General features: G+C 35.2%; 1 protein-coding gene across 7 annotated transcripts in view; it reads right to left on the reverse strand.

Annotated features, from left to right (window-relative positions):
• RIC1 (RIC1 homolog, RAB6A GEF complex partner 1) overlaps positions 1-24465 on the reverse strand; it is a 170922-nt gene that overhangs the window by 24938 nt on the left and 121519 nt on the right. For all 7 annotated transcript variants that reach the window (XM_053573314.1, XM_053573312.1, XM_053573335.1 and 4 more), the window contains 5 exons: positions 19056-19144; positions 15239-15383; positions 14528-14576; positions 9593-9745; positions 7572-7775 (listed from right to left, as the gene is read on the reverse strand). In XM_053573314.1, the coding sequence (XP_053429289.1) occupies positions 7572-7775; positions 9593-9745; positions 14528-14576; positions 15239-15383; positions 19056-19144 (640 nt within the window). The remainder of the gene's footprint in view (positions 1-7571; positions 7776-9592; positions 9746-14527; positions 14577-15238; positions 15384-19055; positions 19145-24465) is intronic.

Below are 24465 nucleotides of genomic sequence, written 5' to 3' on the forward strand. Positions count from 1 at the left end.
CCAGCCTCTAATCACCAACAAAGATGCCAGTATATGCTGCCCCAGGAACAGGGACAGACATGTATAGCCCACCATCCCTACCACTGAAGCTTGAAAGTTAGTGCATATGGCACCAGTACAACTTCACCACAGCCTCCACAAATAACCAAACCCTGGCACAATGAGGAAACCACAGATATTACTAATGCTATCCATAGTTAAAGAAGTCATATAGAGACTTTGCTACTACACACACCCAGAAGCAAATTCAAAGGGCCCTACCTAACCAGTGACATAAAAATATTCAAGAGTAAGTTCCCCTAAGACCCTCAAAGAAAGTAAACGCAAATGTAAAAAGTGGCTGTTAAACAATATGCTCAGCTACCAATATAGAGACACAGAAAACATGAAAAAGAAAAAAGACACCCTCCTCAAAGGAACACAATACTTCACCGGCAATAGACAAAATAACTTTGAAAGCTCCAACAATACACTAGACAAAGCAGAAGAAAGATTTCAGAACTAGAAGACAGGTCTTTTGCAATAATCCAGTCAGATGAAAATACATAAATAAGACAAATCTTTTAAGACTTTTAGAACAACATAAAATGACTGAATTTATGAATGAATTATTAATGTTGCTGAGGGCAAAAAGAGAAAAAAAGATTTAGGAAAACTTTATTATTTAATGAAATAATAGGCAAAAACTTTCTAAGTTTGTTGAGAGAACCAAACATCCAGATACAGGAGGCTCAGCAATCCTCAGGCAGACATAATGCAAAAAGGAATTTGCCATGGCCCATTATAATCAGACTGTCTAAAGTCAAAGTGAAAGAGTGAACTGTAAAAACACCAAGTGTCTAGTCATGTGTAAAGGAAACCCCAGAAGACTAACAGTGAACTTCTAGGTAGAAACCTTACAGACTAGAAGAAAATGGGATGCCATATCAAAAATGTTAAGGGGGGGGGGGGAAAAAACCCTCTGACAACTAAGAATTCTATATTCAGTAAGATTTACCTTCATAAATGAAGGATGAATCTGGTCTTACCTAATCAAGCAAATCCTGAGGGAATTTGTCATCATTAGACTGGCCCTACAAGAAATGCTCTAGGAAGTCCTAAAGTTACCAGCAAAAAAGATGACACTTCTCACCATCAAAACACACTAAAGTATAAAACTCCCTGGTAAAGCAATCACATTAAGGAGGAAGAGAAAGGAATCCAATGGTACCACTATAGAATTCCCCCAAACCACATGGACAAATAGTAAGAGAAAAAGAAATAATTTCTAAAATAACTAGAAAACAATTAACAATATGGTAGGAATAGAACCTCAGACAATATTAACCTTGAATATAAACAGATTAAATGCTCCATTCAAAAAATACAGATTGGCTGCATGGATTTTAAAAACATTATCCAACTATACACTGCCTATAAGAAACTCATCTTAACTGTAAAGATACATATAGACTAAAAGGGATGTGGAAAGATATTCCATAGAAATAGAAACCAAAAGTGAGCAAAAGTTGCTATATTTATAACAGACAAAAGACTAATTAAAAAATGCAAAAAAGGTAAAAACAGGCAAAGGCCCTTATATAATAAAGATATCAATTCATCAGGGCAATATAACAATTTTATACATACATACATATACGTGTACACATACATATATACGTATGTGTGTGTGTATATATATAAATCAATAAAAGGTCTGACAATGAAGTTCCCAAACTCAACCTAGAAGTGCTACATACCGCATTGCTGAAAATTACTATGGTCAGCTTTGAAGTGCTCCCCTTGGGATAGCTATGCACCAACAACAGAGCCTAGTCCACCCTTCAAAGCAATTTTGGAACTCTTCTTCTGGAATGGCCATCAGAGCTGTCATTGTATGACACACAAAACACAGGACAATAATGAATGCCACTCAGCAAGACACCACCACACACTGACACAAACAAAGCTGTGAGACACTAATATCTTAAGGTTATGTAATCTTACCACATTGTTTGTACAGTGCTGCCAATGTGAGCATATAGTAGCAAGTTCACAAACTTAATTGTCAAGCCTTGTATGATGACAGCTCCAATGGCCATTCCAGAAAAAGAGTTCCAAAATTGCTTTGAATGAGTGAATAGGCACTGCTGTTGGTACATAGCTTCCAAAGAGGAGTACCTTGAAGTTGACCATAATGATGTTCAGCAATGAGGAACATAGCACTTTTTCTAGAATAAGTTTGTGAATGTAATTGTCAGATAGACCTTGGTATGCACCAAACACTGCAATACCCAGATCCATTAAACAAATGTTAATAGACCTAAGCTGGAAGGGAAGAGAGAAAGAGAGCAACACAATATAGTAGGGGGGACTATAGTGGGGGACTTCAATATTCCACTCATAACATTAGACAGATCATCTATACAGAAAATCCCAAGAAAACATTATTTTGAAAATGAACTTCAGACCAACCGAACCAGACACTTACAGAACATTCTACCCAACAACTGTAGAATACACATTCTTTTCATCAGCATATAGAACATTCTCCATGACAGACCATGTTAGTCCACAAAACAAGTCTCAACAAATTTTTAAAACATTGAAATCATATCAAATATCTTTTCAGATAACAGTGGAATAAAACCAAATGAACTTTGGAAAATATACAAATACACAGAAATTAAACTACATGTTCCTGAATGACCACTGGGTCAACAAAAAAAATTAAGACAAAAATAAAAATAATTTCTAAAATAAATGAAAATGAAAACACAATATATCAAAACATGTCAGATACAACAAAAGTTGTGCTAATAGGGAAGTTTATAGTATTAAATACTTAGATCAAAAAAGTATGAAGACTACAAATAAACAACCTAATAATGTATTTTAAGAACTAGAAAGGAATAAACCAAACCACAAATTAGCAGAAGAAAAAATTACAAAGATCAGAGCAGAACTAAATGAAATGAAGACTTAAAAAAAGATCAAAACAAAGTTTGTTCTTTGAAAAGATAAACAAAATTAATAACCTGCGAGACTAACCGAGAGAAGACTCAAATAAATAAATTCAGAAATGAAAAAGGAGGCATTACAATACTACCACAGAAATGAAACAAAAGATTATTAGTGGAAAAAACAAACAAACCCCAAAAGATCATCAGGGAATTATTAAAAACAACTATATGCTCACAAAGTAGGAAATCTAGAGGAAATGGATAAATTCCTGGAAACATACAACCTGCCAAGATTGAATAGACCAATAATGACTATCAAGACTGAATTAGTAATAAATTCTCCCAACAAAGAAAAAACCCAGTACCAGATGGCTTCCCTCCTGAATTCTACTAAATTTACAAGAACTAGTAGAAAGAACCTTCACAGTTAACCATCTTCCAACACTGACCACATCATTAAACTGACTACATATACATATCAGGACAGTAGGCCTAGTTCCTTATGCTGATCAGCTCCATATGTGGACCAGTTTGTTACAGTCCCATGGGTGGTTTTCTGTATTTATTATAAGTAGTATTTTGTTGAGGAGTCTTTCATCTATGTTCATCAGGGATATTTACCTATAATTTTCTGTTTTTGTTGCATCCTATAGCTTTTGATATAAGGATGTTGCTAGCCTTAGATGAGTTAGGAAGAATTTCTCCCTCTTCATTTTTTTGGAATAGTTTGAAGGGAATTGGTATTATTACTGTCTAATGGAATCCACATCAAAAAGATAATACTTCATGATCAATGGGATTTATCCCAGGGATACAAGAATAATTCAGCATATGCAAATCAATAAAAAAGGCAACATCACATCAAAATCAAGGACAAAAAAATATGATCTCAACAGATGCAGAAAAGGCACTGGATAATATCCAGCATCCATAATCAATATCCAGATCATGTTGAAATATTATCTGAACAGGTGCAGAAAAAGCATTTGATAATATCCAGCATGACAAAAACTCTCTGCAAACTAGGCACAGAAGGAACTGAGAGAGGACTACTATTCAGAATATAAAAGAAAATCAAACAGCTCAACAATAACAACAAAAAACAATCTCACTAAAAAGTGAGGAAAGAACATGAATAGCTGTTGTTCAAAAGATGACATATTAATGGCCAACAGGTGTTTGAAAAAAGGTTCAACATCACTAATCATCAGAGAAATGCAAATCCATACCAAAATGAGATCGACTTATCCCAGTCAGAATGGCAATTATTAAAAAAACAAAAAAATAACAGATGTGAAGGAAAGGCAACTCTTATAAACTGTTGGTGAAAAAGTAAAATTAGTATAGTTTTTATAAAAAACAGTATGAGGATTTCTCAAAAAACTTCAGCAATCCCACTATTGAGTATCTACCCAAAGGAAAAGAAATCATTCTATCAAAGAGATGTCTCCATGTGTATGTTTTTGTAGCACTATTCACACTAGCAAAGATAAGGAATTAACCTAAGTCTTCATCTAAGAAAACATAGTATATATGCCCAATGGAATTCTATTTAGCTATAAAGAGGGCTGTAGAGGGTGGAATGACAGGTAATGGAGACATGGAAGGGTGAGAAGGTGGGAGCATGATAAGAAATTGGCTAATGGGTACAATCTATGTTATTTGGGTGACAGATACTCTAAAAGCCTTGACTCTACACAATCTACACATGTAACAAAATTGCACATGTACTCCAATTTTTATATGAGACAAAAAAACCCCAAAATGATCACTTAAAGGTGGATGTACCGAGTATAATTGCACCAGTCACCTATGACACTAAGAGTAAATGTCACCTCCTCCAAACCTTGATGTTTCATTAGTATTTATGAAATGTGAGTGGGTAATGTGGGAGCTGAGATGTCACTGCAAACCCAGATTCCAATAGCAAGAGTTTCTAATCCCGCGAACCAAAGTTAAATTTTATCAAATAATCACACTGTGATGAATATCTACAGGAGAAAACAATTTATTCTTTTAACAGTAGAAGTCTAAGAAGTGCCAAATACTCCAAATGGTTTATTTTTAAAAGGCAAGGTTTAATTTTAAAATGAAGCTTTATTTTTCATGCAGTTTTTTTGTCTAAAGATCTTATGAAATATAGACTAGAACAAAAACTTCTCTTTTCCTTAGTAGTACATTACTTTTATTGCTCTATGTGTCAGCTGAACTCTGAGCTACTGAGAACAGCAAATGGCAGATGCAAGGAAAGAGAAGGTAATATATAAATGAAGAAACTTTGGCCATGAATATATGCATACTCAGGGCACAAAAGTTATGTCACATCACTGGAAAACTGAATGCTAGGATATAGAATCTCTATCCTTATTTCAGGATTTCTTAGTTTCTCTTTGAGAGAAACGGAAAACTTTCTCTTTTTTAAAAAGCCATTCTGCTAAAATCCTGTCTTCTGCCTAGAATAGTTTTATCTGTAACTAACAAGACTGTGAGAGAGATTCTCCTAGCAGATTTGATCTGTGCCAAACATATCTGGTATATTGGATATACATTGTAGGATTAGAAAAATAGCCAGGTTAACTATCAAACTAGCATTCTCAGAACACTGAATTCATATACTCTTTTTTTTTTTTTTGAGACAGGGTTACTCAGGTTGGAGGGCAGTGACATCATCATAGTTCACACAACCTCAAATTCCTGGCCTCAAGTGATCTGCCTCAGTCTCCTGAGTAGCAGGGACTACATGTGCACATCACCATGCCTAGCTAATTTTTTTTTATATTGTAAAGACAAGGTCTCACTATGTTATCCAGGCTAGTCTCAAACTCCTGGCCTCAAGCAATCCCCCAGTGTTGGGCCTCCCAAAGTAGTAAGATTACAGGTGTGACCAACCACACCTGGTTCTGTGGTATCATTTTTAAGGAAACAGAAAACTTAGGTACTAACTCAAATTTTAAAAGGTCATCTTTTAAAATATCTTTAGCTATCTAAAAACAAACAAACAAACAAAAAACACCAGGAAACTTACTAGCACCTAAAGTCCTAAAACCAGTGTTTATGCTTCTTATATAGGATACTTCATAGATGGCTAAAAATCACAGAATCACTAAATTTCTGAGCTGGAAGGAAATTCAGTTTTTGTTATTGCCTGATGGATTTTTGTTTTCCAGACCTACCTTCTTTGATCCTCTGCTCTACTTGGCTCTCTGGTAACACAGACCTGGCTAGGCAGAACTGGCAATGACGCTAGGTCAGTGTTGAATGAATAGTTCAAAGTATGGGGAAATGAAAATAGCAGAGAAATGGCTATAGGAGAGAAGGGAGCAGTGGAAAATTTTAGTCAAGGAAGTAGCTGACGCAGTTTTATTTAAAAATTGTTACTATTTATAAAATGGTATGTACATTGTTTGATTCATGAATTTATTAATGTAAGATAAATACGTTTCCTTTTGGTGTATACTACTTGTCAATGTAGGAGATATTTCTCCTTCAGCCTTTCACATGAACATTTTTCTACATCTTATTATCTCCACTCAAACTGAAAATAACATGGGAGCTGAAGTAAGCTAGTAAAGTAAAAGTATATAGAGAAGTGGGGCGGCGCCCGTAGCTCAGTGGGCAAGGTGCCAGCCACATACACCAAGGCTGGCGGGTTTGAACCTGGTCGGGGCCAGCTAAAACAACGACAACTGCAACAAAAAAAATAGCTGGGCATTGTGGCAGGAGCCTGTAGTCCCAGCTACTTGGGAGGCTGAGGAAAGAGAATCACTTAAGCCCAAGAGTTTGAGGTTGCTGTGAGCTGTGTAGCCACAGCACGCTACCCGGGGCAACAGCTTGAGACTCTGTCTCAAAAAAAAAAAAAAAAAAGAAGTTTAGACAGAAGGCAAAGAAATCTGAAAACAGAAACAGACTAAAAGAAACTAACCCAGAGTAGTCTCTAAACATTGTGGTATCAAGAAAATGAGGCAAGAAAACATCCAAAACTTTGAAATTATATGTGCAAGTTTACTTCAAATTTCAATTTATTGACTTGCCCATATTATTTTTAATTGGTATAGTCATAATTAATCTCCATATTAAATGCTAATTTATCAAAATTAACAAAAGAAACTGCTAATGTAAAAGTGGTATCCGAATGAATAACTTGACTTAAATAAAATTATTAATAAAGTTCTCCATTAATCACAAGTCTGCAATTTGGGTCCAAAGTCAGGTGATTAACCTCAATGTGGTCCCATTAGGACTAGAATGTCAGCTATACAGGGAGGGTACTGATTGATATTGCCACTTTCCATGAAATTACTATATTTTTGTCTATGCAAATCCACAGAACTAGATTTCTACAAAAAAGGGGGCTGAAAGTAAAATCCACAGTTACCCTCAATTAAAGAGGAAACATGAACTTCTAGTTCCTGACACTAACAATGTCCTTAAAGTAGATGAGGATAAATACTGGAAAGAAAGGAAGATAGGAGGACAAGAATACAGAAAAGCAGAAGAGAGATATGACAATCAAAAAAGTTGAAAGAATCTTAGTTTTCTGAAGTATCAGATGAAATTATTTAATAATCTATTCCAGGAGATAATCTTACCCAAGACTAAGTCACTAGTAATCAGTAATTGAAGACTTACCTGCACAACGTGCCAATGTCGATGTCCAAGTAAAGTGCTTAACCCCTGAGACTTTAAACCCCCATCCGCAAATGGGCTCTTTTCTCGACTGGGCTTATGCTCTGAGTGTGTTGAAGAACCCCTGGGATTCTGAGTTTGGGAAGCCTCTCCACAGTTCAAATATAAGCGATCCTCCCCCTGAAGCAACACATGCTCTTGGTTACTCTAGATTGGGGAAAGGCAAAGGAGAAAAGCAAATAAAAAGATTAGCTAGGGGAAAGTAACACATTTATTTAGTTTTACTACAGAAAATGTTGACATTCCTTACAGAGAACAAAGACTACATAATAATCTTATGCACTATCATATTTAGAAAGAGTAGTACTCTTTGTGATTATGAGTTTTCAACTAGAAAGCTAGTATTCTCCAAGGAGGACAGACTTTTCATTAACAATTCAAATTAGGCCGGTCCCATATGCCGGAGGTGGCGGGTTCAAACCTAGCCCTGGCCAAAAACCACACACACACACACACAAAAAAAAACAATTCAAATTAGACAGGGCAGCACCCTAGCCTCTCACCTTTCCATTTTAGTCCAAATGCTATCTAGACATAAAATTAAAACCTAGGAGTGTTTTTAAATTATTACTTGGGATGGGAAAGAAGAGAAAGTAAAACTTGTTTTTGGACATCCTTAATTTTCAACTTCAGTGATGGGATCTGAAATCTAGGCTATTTTCACATTCTTTCTCAATGTGTTGTAAATTTTAATTAAAAATTTGTTGCACTAAATATCCATTTAAAAGGCTGGGCATGGTGGCTCGCGTGTAACTCCACTCCAGGAGGCCAACGCCAGTGGGTTCCTTGAGCTCAGGAGTTTAAGACCAGCCTGAACAAGAGCAAGACCTCATCTCTACCAAAAAAATAGAAAAACTAGCAGGGCACTGTGGCTGGCGCCTATAGTCTGAGGTACTTGGGAGGCTGAGGCAAGAGCATCACTCAAGTTCAAGAGTTTGAGGTTGCTGTGTGCTGTGACACCATGGCACTTTACCCAGGGTTACAGAGTGAGACTCTGTTTCAAAAAACAAACATCCATTAAAAAGCCACTGATAGTAAGGTATTAAGATATGCACCCTTGGGGTGGCGCCTGTGGCTCAGTGGGTAGGGCGCCAGTCCCATATACCAAGGGTGGCCAGTTCAAACGAAGCCCCAGCCAAACTTCAACAAAATATAGCCAGGCGTTGTGGCGGGTGCCTGTAGTCCCAGCTACTTGGGAGGCTGAGGCAAGAGAATCGCCTAAACCCAGGAGTTGGAGGTTGCTTTGAGTTGTGTGATGTCATGGCACTCTACCAAGGGCAATTAAATGAGACTCTGTCTCTACAAAAAAAAAAAAAAAAAAAAAAAAAAGGCACCCTTAACATGTAACATACACTATTACTATTTATGACATATAATATTATCAATGTACATTGTTTCAGAGATTGATATACGGGAGTATATATCATTTGAGGGAGTGTTTCCTAAAGCAGGTTCCTAGATAAAGGTGTTCCTTAAAATTTCAGAGTTTAATAACACAGCTTTTATATACCAATTTTTGGATTTCATGATGTGTATTACCATATTTAAGACTGTGGAGCCCTACAATAAAGAAATTTCTATAGCTTTTAACTCATTTTTTTCACATTTGCAGGAAAATTTTTTTTTTTAACTGCTACTAGTATCTCTCATAAGTAGTAACTAGTGGAACACACTCTGGGAAATGCTATGAATATAAAGACCAAATTTTTCAAGTTATTCAAGTAAATTATTCCTTTGCCTCAAATTTTTTGTAACCCTATTAAAAAATAACAAAAAGACTAAAAAACTTTTCAGAAATAAAATTTTGGTATAAATTTCATATAAATTAAAAGAAGTAAGAATCACAAAAATACACAAAAGATAGTATGCCAATTTTAGGAGTATACTTATATTGTGTCATAATGAATTTTATGAAATTCTAACATGAAAGACACTACAAAAATCAGTGCTTTAAATATACTTACCATACAAGGGTTTACAGTGAGTACACTCTTGATAAACTGAAACAGCAGAATGCTGGGCTGTTTAACTATACTCCTAAGGTCAGACTCAATTTCAGTGTTTTGAGAACCAAATCCGCTGATTACCCATAGATGATAGCCTTCTGCACCCCAGCTCTTGGAGGAATGAAGGATAGAAAAAAGTCAAAACAATAAATGTTCTTGTTATTCATTTCTAGCTTCAAATATTCAAATTCTGAAATAATCAGTGATAGCATTATTAATGACTTCTGAAGGTTGAAGAAACCGTGACAAATAACGCAGACAAGAATCAATCACATCTTTGATTACCTCTTAGCAATCTCCAGAGAAAACCATCAATTTCAGGATCGCTATCTTAAGAAAAACCTATTGTGCTTTCTAACTTCTCCATTTCTTTAACCCTGTGACTGCGGAAGTGCTCTCAGCAACGAAATGGGCCAGCAATGGCAATAACCTTAACAATACACGGCATGGTACTGGATGTTCTTTGGTTTCTTACTAATCAAAATAATTCAGCCAAGTAGTTTCAGTTTCAATATTTTATATTTATAAAAAAAGCAATATGCAAAAAAATTTAATATGAAATGATAAAGCTTTACCCTATCAATAAAAGTTTAATAAACCTTTTCAGTATGGTACAACTCAAAATAACAAAATGATCTATTTTGGGATTCAAATTGTCTTCTCTCCATTGACATTGCCCAGGATTGACTTCTTTTCAATTTGAAATAGTTTCTACACTTTCATTTTCCAAAATAAGATTGAAGTACTTGACAGTTTATGTTTTTTGTGAGAAGTATTTTTAAAGCTACCTCTATATCCAAATTCTCCAATAATGATCGAGTCTTCTGAACTTGACGACTCTTTGAATTTATCGTACTCCATAGTTATACATACACCCACAAGAATCCACTATTTGCACAAATTATTTCAGGGACAAACTGTGAAAACTATTGAGAATGAAGCATGTGATGCTTACAGACTCAAATCGGGTAACATAACTGTAACATGGTCCTCAAGTTTTGTTTGCAAAATGAACATCTATAGGTGTGAGCCGCACGAAAGGAACATCTTGTTTGAATGCCTACGGGCATTGTTCGCAGTCAAAAGGTTAATTTAGCTGTCTCTCAAATACAAAAAATTTCTTATAGGAGACAACCTAGGTTACTTAGTAGAAGTTTGGGCAAGGAAGCACTTACAACAGATAGTTTTGTATAGATGAAAACCAATGGATGAGAAGTTTTGAAACTAGTTTTTTGCTATAGCTTGGCATTTGGCTAGATTACCTTGGCCAAACTGTTTCTTGGGTATGGTATAATGAGAAAGTTCATATAAATTTCTCTAAGCCCATTCAATTTTAATTTTCTATGATTAGATGCCATGATAATATTTTTTAAGATTCGTGATTCCTTTGAGCCAAAGAAATGGTAATGCAGCAGGGGTTGGAGGGATCCATTAATTGTTGCAAAATTTCAAAAGAAGTTTTATGTTTTCCTGTGATGGTAAACATAAAATAAAATTTCTCTTTTAGATACTTGAGCTAAAGAAAGTAAACATATTGATTTTCTAAATATAAAGGAAATGTCTTAAGAAATGTCCTGGATGAATAGTTGAATCTATTTAAACAATATGCAGGTCTAATACAGTTTACCTCTATGGCTCAGGAATTATTTCTGAACTAAACAAAGTAAAAAAATTCATTGTAGTTTGAACCTCACTACTTTAGTAAGTAAACTGAGAATAAACTTTAGGCCCTAGAACCATTTTTAGGGACATTTTATCTTTAAATCACCGAATTGTTTTGTCTTACAGACTTTCAACTTTGCAAATAACTTGAGCTAGCAATGTATTCATTTTAAAGCTAAAATAACTTTTTCAGAAAAACCTGATGCAAAAGTCTAGGAGTTCCTATATGTGAGTATAGATAAATTATTGTGTTCACATACTGTGTGCAGTTTCTTTTTAAATGCTCCAGTAAAAAGTAAAAACAAAAAAGGGAAAAGTGTACTTTGGGGGAATTACTTTTAATAGGGGCATACTAATGGGGGTTATCAAAGACTATATGGTCTCTGACTCCCCCCACTGGTATGCAGCCATTAGTATAAAGTACATGAAATAAAGTACACTGGTGGTTAAGAGCAACCTGAGCTTGAGAGTTAGACAGATCCAGACTGAAATCTTGGATTTCAGCACATTAATCTTCAGCAAGTTAATGTATTTTTGACTTTCAGTTTTTCATGTGTAAAGTAGGAGACAAAATGCCTACTGTTTGGCTTAAATGAAATATTATACCTGACCCAATTTATATAAAGTCTGACCTATCAACAATGATCATTAAGTATGCACTCCATATTTTTAACATTTTAATCATGTATTTAATTAAAATACAATTTCTCTTTTAGATACCTGACTTAAGCATAAAGAAAGTAAACATATTGGGAAATATCCTGGGTAGATGGTAGAATGTATTTGGAGAATATGTAGGTCTAATATAGTTTACCTCTATGGTTCAGGAACTATTTCCAAACTAAAGAAACGTTTGAACCTCATTACTTTTATAAATAAAATGTGAATGAACTTTAGGCCCTAGAACCATTTTTAGGGACATTTCTTCTCCAAATCATCAAACTGTTTTTTTTTTTTTTAATAAATTTTTGACTTTGCAAAAAACTTGAGCTAGCAATGTATACATTTTAAAGCTACACCTTTTTCAGAAAAACATCATGTAAAAGTATAGGAGTTCCTGGGCGGCACCTGTGGCTCAGTGAGTAGGGCGCCAGCCCCATATGCCAAGGGTGATGGGTTCCAACCCAGCCCCGGCCAAACTGCAACAAAAAAATAGCCAGGCGTTGTGGCAGGCGCCTGTAGTCCCAGCTACTCGGGAGGCTGAGGCAAGAGGATCACATAAGCCCAAGAGCTGGAGGTTGCTGTGAGCCGTGTGATGCCACGGCACTCTACTGAGGGCAGTAAAGTGAGACTCTGTCTCTACAAAAAAAAAAGTATAGGAGTTCCTATATATGAGTATAGATAAATTGTGCATTTGCATATTTGTGTGCAATTTCTTTTTAGATGCTCCAGTAAGAAGTAAAAGCAAAAAAAAGGAAAAATATACTTTGGGAGAATTACTTTCAACAGGTGCATACCAATGTTCCATCTCTGACATTCCCCATTGGTATGGCAGCTGTTATTATGAAGTATATGAAACAAAGTACACTGGTGGTTAAGAGCTTGAGCTTTAGAATCAAACAGATCTAGACTAAAATCCTATGCGATCTTTAGCAGGTTAATGAATCTCTTTGAGTCTGTTTTTTCATGTGTAAAGTGGCGCAGAGGTAATGCCTACTGCTTGTCTAAAATGAAATAATTGTACCTGAATGGTGACTATGCACTAAAATGCTTAGATTCTTTCCTTTTTCTTTTTTTCCTGGAGCAAATTATTTATTTTTTTAAACTAGGTAACCACCATGAATTGTAGAAATTTAACACGTATACTCCGGAGCAGCGGAGGCCTGCAGTCTGCCTGCCACTGGGGGGCAGGCTGCCCAGGCTCTCCTGGCGTGGGAGGCACCAGTCATTGCTGATCACTGACAAGTGCCTTTGTGTCCAGGGCACAGCCGTTTCCATCCTGTCCTGCAGGTCGCAACCCTGCCCTTTTTATTTATTTTTTCTGAGACAGAGTCTCATTCTGTTACTCTAGCTTGAGTGTAGTGGTAGGATCATAGCTCACTGTAACCTCTAACTCCTGGGCTCATAAAATGCTTAGATTGCTAGTTTGTAGCTGAAATATCAACTTAATGAGACTAATAACACTTTGTTGCATGCTATTCAGAAGAACTAAAGAAGTGATTGGTAGTCACAGAAATGTCATTTGAAAATTTATTCTAAACTATGCTAGGGACAGACATCAAAAGGGGTCTTTGGTAGTAAAAAGTTGGGAACCACTATTTAAGGCAACTATTGTGGTTTTACTTATTGAGGAAACCTAAGATTGAAAAAATGCCTTCCTGTGTGAAGAAAGAAAAAGGAATTAACAAGCCTCAAAGTCACAAATTTTGTAAGGATGGTACGCAGAAGGGCTATTGCTAGAAAATAATTTTACGTAAGACAGTGACTATTTTTCCCTATAGTAACTCTTGAAAATATGTGAAGATAAAAGCACGGGTTACGCATGCCTGATCTGAAAATCAGAAATGCTCCAGAATCCGGACATTTTTGGTACTGACACTGAAATAGAAAATTCCACACCTGATTTCATGTGATGGGTTGCTGTCAAAATTCTGTTTCATGAACAATATTATTTAAACACTATATTAGATTACCTTCATTCTACATGTACATGGTGTATACCGAAACATAAACTTTTATGTTTAGAGTTGGGTTCCATTATACTCAAGATAACTCATTTTATATATGTAAATATTCTAAAATCTGAAGAACTCAGAAATCTGAAACACTTTTGGTCTCAAGTATTACAGCTAAGGGATACTCAACTTGTATTTTTACAACAGTGTCTATAATTCTCTTGACATCTATGGAAAGTTTAAAAAATATCCTCAAGTAATGCACAAGTGTATGTCCTCAGGAAAAATGACTAATAAGTATTTTACTTCATGTTAAAAAGAAAGCAGGCCATGAGAAGTAAAGGCCAGTGAGTGACTCAAGAAAAGTCTAATCAGTACAATTATTACTGTCCCAAAGATGGCAGGGGCTTGTTGAACACATCTAAGAAAACCTCAAAACTGAAAACCAAACAGCTTCTCAATTAAAACAAAAATTTAATCAAAGCAAGAACTATATAAAAGTCTGGTGAAACTAATACAGCTTTGTGCTTTTATCACACTATCATAAAAGAAAATGAAAGGAAGAAAAATCCAATCTCTTTAAAACTACGTCAAATTTTTAATAGAAAATGCTTACCATAGAGTTGATCTTAAGGGGATCTTTTTTGGTACCATCAGACCTATACCTGAAACAGAATAGAAACTAAATTTAATAGAGCTTCCAATTATATACAATACATATAATATTTAACTTTCATTTTTTAAAAATCAAATTGATTCACTCCTTCAAAATGAAATGTATAGTAAGACATTAAATACAAAACCGCAGGTTTGTAGGCTAATACATCTAAGTATCACTTAGTCACGTTTTTCCAGGTCCAAATGACTTCTTGACAGAATCGTGTGGTCTGGCAAGGTATCCTCATATCATCAGGACCGTATATACAGTAGGTAGAGGTATCAGCACACTCCTATCAACCATTAGGCTAATCTGCACTAACCAATGAGATAATATAACTTTCTACTTATTATTTAGGTACATGGCTAATATGCAATTTAAATTACTAACATATTTTGGCAACAAAATAAAGTGTCCTTAGAATAGCAATTTCCATGGAAGACTAGATTGTTTCTCACTGATTTATTCATTCTGGTAGCAGAGGTGGTATTAGATCAATTTAATTTTTATACTGTTCTTTTTTCCCTTTTCTAAAATTTTATACTGATGCAAATTATTAGGTTACATTGTTTAAGTATGTTAGGTAAAGTCCAAGTTGCAGCTGAGCCCTTTACCAGGAGGTGTGCCACGAAGCCCTACATCGTGTTGCCAGGTGAGAGCTCAACTTACGCAAAATCTCCTCCCAGTGTACAAAGCAGCTGTGCTCCGAACACGCTCCACAGAGAAAGGCCTCCACATTCCCAGGTCACTATCACAACACTATTGTCTGGAGACCATCTGATCAACTTGACAGCTCCTGTTTTGTTCCAAATGTCTTTTAAAAGCAGAAAAGTTAAAAATAAATGATTGTTTCACAACTACTTAGTACTCTTTATGGTCTATCTTTAAATCTAAATGTGCAGAAAGCCATGACTGCTCACATAAATAGATGAACGCTGCTCATTTAGGGCAATTTAAAAGTAGTAAGTAAGGCCTTTAGTTTTGGTCTGATCTAGGCAGAACAAATTCAGTGTACAGGTGACTAAAAGAAAGCTGTTTCTAGCCACTATTGGTTTGAATAATTGTATAATCTTAAAAGGCTTTGGCTTTGCACAAATTAGTTTTGGTAAAACAGGGATACAGTTACAGCAGAAACTCCCCTTAGAGAAAAATATCTGCAGGGCTTTTAAAAGTATCCAATGTACTCAGTACTTCCATGAAACCAACTTATATTTACTCACATTTTCTCATGAAAGATAGGACACAACTATAGCTCAGGATGAAGGAGAGAAATGGAGTGGGAAGGGAGGGGAGGGAGAGGTTTGATGGAGGGTAAACGAAGGGACCACACCTATGGAGCATATTACAAGGGTACAAGTCAAATCTGTCAAGTGTAGAACATAACTGTCTTAACACAATAATCAAGTAAATGAGGCAAAAGCTATGTTGATTGGTTTGATGTAAGTATGTCAGATTGTATAAAAAAATCAACACATTATACCCCACATATGCATAAATGTATTCATGATCTATGTGTATATGACTTAATAAAAAAAAATTAAGTAACTTAAAAAAAAAAAAGGCTACACAGTAAGAATGATAAAAACTCAAGAACAAATTTCTCTTTCAGGCAGTATACCTTGAATTTCTCTCCATACTACAACAACTAAGACATTGAATAGAATACTTAAATCAGGGGTCCTCAAACTATGGCCTGTAGGCCACATGAGGCGGTGTGAGTGTATTTGTTCTTGTTTTATTTTTTTACTTTAAAATAAGATATGTGCAGTGTGCATAGGTATTTGTCCATAGTTTGTTTTTTTTTAAACTATAGTCTGGCCCTCTAACGATCTGAGGGACAGTGAACTGGCCCCCTGTTTAAAAAGTTTGAGGACGCCTGATTAAATACTTCAAAATAACCAAAAGACAAAGTGCTTTTTCCCTGAGTTTTTTTTTTTACCAAATGTTGGAGACTTTGACTTTTACCTCTGATGAATCACAGCATGTTACGGACAGACGATAAAGCCCAGAGGTTGCCTTTTATTAGGCAAGTAACCTAATAAAAGACACCCATGTAAAACTGAGACTACAAAGAGCTATAACCATGGATAAGAGAAAATGAGAAAAACTTCTGGTATGTAGAAGGAGAATAAATACCAAAGAATATTTTCATGTTTTACCCATGGTACTTAATTAAAAATAAAGCTCACCTACTAATCTGCAGCCACAAGCCAACCCTTACCCTAATTTATAATTTGTGCAATCAGAGTGGTTAAAAAACACCCTAAGAAAGAGAATACAATGGAAAGGGTTCCAGAATGATGTAGTACTCACAGGTGACTAGCAAAAACACACAAATCCTCTCTGGAAGAATTCAAATGCAATCCAGTTCTCAAAACACTCACACAAGCAATTTTTAAGGAAAATAATTGGCTCTCAGTCAAAAATCCTAAAATAAACAAACAAATGAGCAAGAAACCAAAGAACCAAGACATAGTGGAAACAGACTCAGAAAGGCTTCAGATAAAGGGATTAATGAACATAGAATATATAATAAAATAGCAATGCTTTTTACACCTAAAGAAATAAACTAAAACTAGGAGCAAGATGCATAGAAATTAGAAAAGGAGCAAATAATCCTTTAGAAATAAAAAATACAATAACTGAAATGAAAAACTCAATGGACAGATTAAACAACACATTAGATATAGTTGAAAAGAGAATCCGTATATAGCTAAGCTAACTAGAGTTCCAGAAAAAGAGATTGGGGAAAGGCAATACTCAGAGACAAAGGATGAGAATTTTCCAGAACAGCTGAAAGATGAATTCTCTTCCATCAATCTTGAATCTCAAGCAAGATTTTAACAAATTCAATAAACAAAATATTCATCTTCCATATCACAGTGAAAAAGCAGAATACCAAAACGAAGAGAAAATCTTTGAAGCAGCTATAGAGAAAAGTCTAATCTGAAAAGAAAATACAATTTGGTGACTTCCCAATACTATCAATGGAAATCCAATGACACTGGAACAACTTTTTCAACGCAGAGAAAGCAAATAACTGTCATTTGAAAATTGTACACCACATTAAACTGTAATTATATTATCAGGCAAAATAAATACAGTTCAGACCTCCCTCCCCGAATAGAGTTTACTATCAAAAAACTTCATTAAAAGAAATCTGAAATGATATATATAAGGCAGAAAGTGGTCTCAAGTGGAAGGTATGAGTTGGTGAAAAAAAAAATGGTGGGCAAAAATACTGGTATACATATGTGGGTATCACTAAGTCAACATGAACAGTTAGGATTTTAATGTCTAACTGTAATTTTGACATGAGATGTTTCAGCTTCTTCCTTGAGACTAATAAGATTTTTATTATTAAATCAGATTTACATGAGAACTTTCAACTTTTGGGGGACATTTTCTGACCCCAAACACCAAAGAAATTTGAAGAGTCTATGGTAATTATTCTTACTTTGGAAGCACATCCAAATTTGGAGGAAAAATAGAACAGACAGAGTTTGGAAAAAGGCTCCCAATTACTAATATATAGGACAGTATCTGTAATAGTCACAATGTAAACTACTAGTTATGTATAGTTCGTACTTGAAATTCATTTTAGTTTTACACCTTTGTGAAGACGGGTTTTCAGGAGTAGCTGTGATAAAATTAATTGCTCTGTGAAAGTCAATGTGGAACAGGAAATGTGGGTTGTCCCCAGTTTGACTCAATGTTTAAGAAACTGTGCAGGACCCAAGAGGAACACACATTCCTCTTTTTTTTTTTTTTTTTGAGACACAGTCTCACTATGTTGCCCTCAGTAGAGTGCCATCATGTCACAGCTCACAGCAACCTCAAACATTTGGTCTTAAGCGATTCTCTTGCCTCAGCCTTCCAAGTAGCTGGGACTACAGGCACCCACCACAATGCCTGGCTATTTTCTGTTGTAGTTGTCATTGTTGTTTAGCTGGCCCCGGCTGGGTTCGAGCCTATCAGCCTCAGTGTATGTGGCTGGTGCCATAACCACTATGCTACGGGTGCCGAGCCCCTTCTTTCTTCTTGATTCAATTGCAGAAGAAATGACTAGAGCTCAGGGGTTAACTTGTGACCATTAACAAAAGACCAATAGCTTACTTTTGGATTTCTTGCTATTTGAGAAAATAAATTATATTTATTTAAGCCATAGTAAGTTGAGTTTTCTACTAGTTTCAATCAAAAGCATTTCCAGTGAACAAAGAGTTCAGCCATAATCCTATGCATATCAGATTCACTAAGGGTTCACGACGAGACTTTTGTTTACTATTGTGTATCTAGCATTTAGAGCAGTGTTTAACATATTTGTTGAATGAATAAAAGAAATGTCCCAGGAGTCTCTCTAGCTACACAGAAATCCTTGGGTTACCACAGAATATTGTTATATGCCCTACAATATCAGACCAGCAGCATGGTATATACTGTTTAATTTACCGGTATATTAAAATGTTTAAAAAAAACAACAACTCACCAGGATACTGCTTTGCTGTTAGCTCTAGTTTATGAGACAGCAGCATGGCTCCAGTGGTGTTATCTATTGTATAAACCTGCACAGAACCACTGTGAAAACAAAATATCTTTGAGTGAAAAACACAAATACAAAACACAAAATAGAAAATTATTATTATGGGAACTCTTCTGTTCTGTTAGTAAAAGTATAAACTAGAACAGAACCATTTTGTAAATAATTCAAGATCATCTAAAAATTTGAACAAATGCATATTCTAATCTAGCAATTTCATTCCTTGTACTATTGTGTTTAATTGAATGTTCAGCAGCAAGAGAATGGAAAAATAAGCTGCTATAGTCTTAAGAGTATTAAAGTACATAGCACTGAAAACGAATGGACTTTAGCCACACTCATTGACATGGATAGTAAATGCAGATAATCCTGAATAACATGGTTTGAACTGTCTGGGTCCACTTATACACAGATTTTCTTCTCCCTCTGGCACCCCTGAGATAGCAAGACCAACTCTTCCTTTTCTGCGGCCTACTCAACATGAAGATGATGAAAATCATTTTTTTTTTCTGAGACAGAGTCTCACTATGTCACCCTCAGCACAGTGCCCTGATGTCATGGCTCACAGCAACCTCAAACTCTTGGGCTTAAGCAATTCTCTTGCCTCAGCCTCCTAAGTAGCTGGGACTACAGGAGCCTGCCACAATGCCCAGCTATTTTTTTGTTGTAGTTGTCATTGTTGTTTGGCAGGCCTAGGCCGGGTTTGAACCTGCCAACCCTGGTGAATGTGGCCAGTGTCCTAACTACTGAACTAAGGGTGCTGGGCCTGAAAACTTTCGATGATTCACTTTCACTAAATGAACAGTAAATATATTTTCTTTTCCAGATTATTCTTTTTTAAATTTATTATTATTATTATTTTGCAGTTTTTGGCCAGGGCTGGGTTTGAACCCACCACCTCCAGCATATGGGACCGGCGCCCTACTCCTTGAGCCACAGGTGCCACCCCTGATTATTTCTTAATGTTTTCTTTTCTCTAGCTTATTTTATGAAAACATTACATATACACACACACATATATATAAAACATCTTTTTATGCTAACAATAAGGCTTCTACTCAACAGTAGACTATTAGTAGTTAAAAAGGTTTTACGGAGTCAAAAATTACAGGCAGATTTTCAAGTGTAAGGGAGGTCAGTGCCGCTAACTTTCTGTGTTGTTCAAAGGTCAACTATATAAACATATATTTGCTCTCTCTCTATATAAAGCATAGTAAATATATATGTATATATTTATATTTGATATATACTCTATATTTGATATATAGAATAGTTAAATATATGCTACTAATTAAATTTGTGGTAGAAATACAGCAAAGAGCTAAAGTGCACAAATTTCAGATTAGTGACTGCTCTAATGCCTGTTATCCCAGCTCTTTGGAAGGATATCTACACAAAAAATAAAAAAATTAGCTGGGAGTGAGAGTGGTGCATGCCAATAGTCCTAGCTACTTGGAAGGCTGAGGCAGGAGGATCGCTTCAGCTTAGGAGGTGAAGTCTACAGTGAGCTGTGCTCATACCCTTGCATTCCAGCCTGGCAGCAGAGCAAAAGCCTGTCTCAAAAACAAACAAAGTCAATGTTTACAAGGGTCAAATTTATGAGGGGTTTGAAACCCAAACTAAAAATGTCTATTATTACTTCTAAGCTACATTTTCAAAATTGAACTACAGTGATCATTAAAAAATTCCATTTCTTCCTATGAAGCTATTCTTAGTTCAAAAATTTAATGTGTAGCAAGATACAATTATAAGAGGGACTTTACCTAACAAATGCAATCAGAGTAACCTAGTTTCTTGTACTCTCAATGAATCCCCAACAATAGAAAAAAAATTTAATGTGTATTCAGTATTTGAAATGAGGATCCCACTTAAGTTGATTACTTCTGCAACACTACTATAACACTACAATAATGAAAAAGACAAATGTTTTATTAAAATACTTTTTTTTACAGTATGTAATACAAACAAGATATAAAATACATTGTTAATTGTCATTAGTAAAGTTTCTAGTTAACAGTAGGCTATGATAAATAAATTTGGAGTAGTCAAAAGTTATACGCAACTTTTTGACATTGTGGGGTTAGGTACCCCTAAACCTTGCACCGTTCAAGGGCCATTTAAAACACTTTTTAATCCAAGATTGCTTTTGTAAACAATAGTATGACAGTTGTTTTAGACTGTGAGAATATTCTGGCACTTTTGTGGTAGGAGAAATAAGATGGTTTCCTCACAGAAGCTTTGTTCCTTTACCAGCTAGGATCTACCTCTTCTCAAGGATTAGGACTAAGTATTCTTACTTAGTAGAATAGTACTTATAATAGTAGGCTGTTTATGGTTGTCCCACAGCTCATTGATACTGTTTTTCATTTTTCTTTTCTATGTCTCATCTTGGATAATTTCTTGTAATGTTTTACTTTTTTTCCATGTACTCAACTCAGGTTCTATCTCCCTTTCTCTGTGGTTGTGCTACACCCTAGAAATACTCACAAAGTAATGAAAGCTGAGGCAGTTGCAGAGCTCATTTTGTTTTATCATCTTTTATGGATCATTGTCTTTTGTAACCTTATGCCTCATGTCTTGAATTCAAAAGAGTTGTTTCATATTTTTGTTAATTTTCTTGGTTGTGTTAAGTGGGCAGAAAAAAACCTTATCTGTTATTCCACCTTAGTCAGAAGCTAAGTACCGGGAAAAGATTTCCAGCCTACCTGCACAAATAGATTCTTTCTTTCTGAGAGATAGCACAAAGTGGATAGTGGGTATATTTGTTTGCTTTTGCTTTGCATCTGGCAATTATCAACTGCTAACCCTGGGCTGCTGAACTCTAATGAGTCAGTGAAGAGTCTAAATACATACAATAAAAGAAGGAGGTGCTAAGTCATTACTTATAAAAGCAGTTGTTGAGTGAATATAGTCAAATGACTGGAAAGCTCCAGCATCAGGCCTAGAAGAGCATTTAGAAAAAACTTACACACAGGATCAGTGCCAAGTATATTCATTGAAGTGAATTCATATTCATTTAAATATGAATGGGTTGTTAGATCCTACTAGAGACTTAGCATTATCCTGTGTTACATAAAGATACTGGGTTTATAAATGAGAATGCATCCTATAGTGCCTATATTTTAAAAAGTATTTTTCTTTCCATTTCTCCAGCCCATTATGAGAAGAAAAATATTTTTTCATTAAAAAACACTACTTACTAATCCCAAACCAAAAAACATCTCTGTAATACAGATATGGCTACTGTCACCGTAAGTGATCAAAATAGCATCATTCACTCTGGGACAATTCCACATTGTTGCTCAATGATACAACAGCAAGTACACATCATAACCTATGACAAAAATGTGTAACCAAAGTCTAATAAAAACCTTTAAATCTAAAAGAGTTAGGTTGTTGAAGACTGATCCTCTATAAACTGGCATCCTAAAAGAAAGCTGGCTTCTTATAGAACTCTAAGGACACCAGCAACAGCATGGTGTTCAAGGTAATTATTCAACCTAAATGCTGGCAGATCAGGGCTAAAAGCCACTAGTTTATGTTATGTCACACAGCTACAATCACAAAACTTCAAACCTATCCCCAGGATAATGTCAGAAGGAGAGCCTAGAGCAGGCATCCTCAAACTGTCGCCCGCGGGCCACATGAAGCGGTATGAATTGTATTTGTTCTTGTTTTGTTTTTTACTTCAAAATAAGATATGTGCAGTGTGCACAGGAATTTGTTCATAGTTTTTTTTTTTTTTTTTTAACTATAGTTCGGCCCTCCAACGGTCTGAGGGACAGTGGATTGGCCCCGTTTAAAAAGTTTGAGGACACCTGCCTCCCACATGATAAAAAACAGGTGACTGAAAGGGTGGAAGCCAAGATTTCCTGGAAAAAAAGCTAGTGCTTCCTAATCACATAGCTTATAAACCCATAGCCTAGGGCTGGAGTACCTCACCCAGATTCCAGGAGTCTAACAACTTGGTACCAGGTGTTAGCTCTGAATGCAGGTAATGTGGGAAGTGCACACACTTGGCCCTGATCCTGTCTATGAGTTTTTTCTAAATGCTCATCTAAGCCTGATGCTTGAGCTTTCCAGTCATTTGACTATATTCACTCAACACAGTCATTACAGGCATCACAGAAACTTATTAAATGTCATCATGAGGACATTCTATAAAGAACAGACCTAGACATTTAAAAAGTTAATGCTATGAAAATAAGAAAAAAAGGTAAGGTTACTAAAGAGAAATGATAAACAAATATAATCAATGTACCTTGATTGAGTCTGGTCATAACAAAGGACTCTAAAAGATATTTTGGTGACAACTTGGTTAATTTGAATATGAATGGGTTGCTAGATCCTACTAGAGACTTAGCATTATCTTGTGTTATATAAAGATAGTGGGTTTATATATGAGAATGTTTCTTTGTTTGGAAACCAAGAGATAATACTAATGTCCATCAGTAGCCAAGTGGACACATCATTATATTCTCAAAAACTGGGACACTATTTATAAATCAATTTTAAAAATGATTACAGCTATTGGCAAACAACATGGATGAATCTCACAATGTTGACTGAAAGAAAACACAAAATATAAAATATGATTCTATTTACATAAAGTTAAAAATTGAGTAAAATTGTTATAATTATGCTCTTCAGGAATGTATACACAGTGGTAAAAATATTATTACAATAGACAGAAAACATGTTACTAAGTGAGTCAGGGAGTAGAAAGGAGCTGTGAGTAGGAAGCAGCAGGGGGAGCTTATGATATAGAAGCAATGTTCTGTTTCTTAATCCAGTTGTGATTGGAGGAGTGTTTTTACTGCAATTATTTGTTAAACTACATATCTGGATTATTTACTATTTTGCACAAATGTTTTTATTTCACAATATTAAAGTTAAAAGGAATTATGCCAATAAATTTTGAGAATGTATGTGAAAAAAACCAATTCCTAGAAATATACAACATACTAAGATCACCTAGGAAGAGATAGAAAGTCTGAATCTTTTCCAAACGGTGTATTTATCAAAAAAAAAAAAAAGAAAGAAAAGAAAAGAAAAGAAAATCTGAATCTTCTTAAATGTACTGTTAAAAGTGTATTGAATTAGCAGTCCAAAAAAGTCCCAAGAAGAAAATTCCAGGTCCAGATAATTCTAAACAAATTTTACCACACATTCAAAGATGAACAGTTAAGGGAAAGAGAGGACCCTTCTTCAACTTGTTCATGATTAACACCCTTGGTTAATCAGAGTAAAAACAGGAAAATATAGGCAAAAAGTATTCATGAACATAGATTTAAAAATTTCAAGCAAAATTCACCCAAATTCATGAATATAAAAAAAACATTTCTTTCTTTCTTATACT

This window comes from Nycticebus coucang, chromosome 2 (assembly GCF_027406575.1).
Source record: "Nycticebus coucang isolate mNycCou1 chromosome 2, mNycCou1.pri, whole genome shotgun sequence".
Classification (NCBI taxonomy): domain Eukaryota; kingdom Metazoa; phylum Chordata; class Mammalia; order Primates; family Lorisidae; genus Nycticebus; species Nycticebus coucang.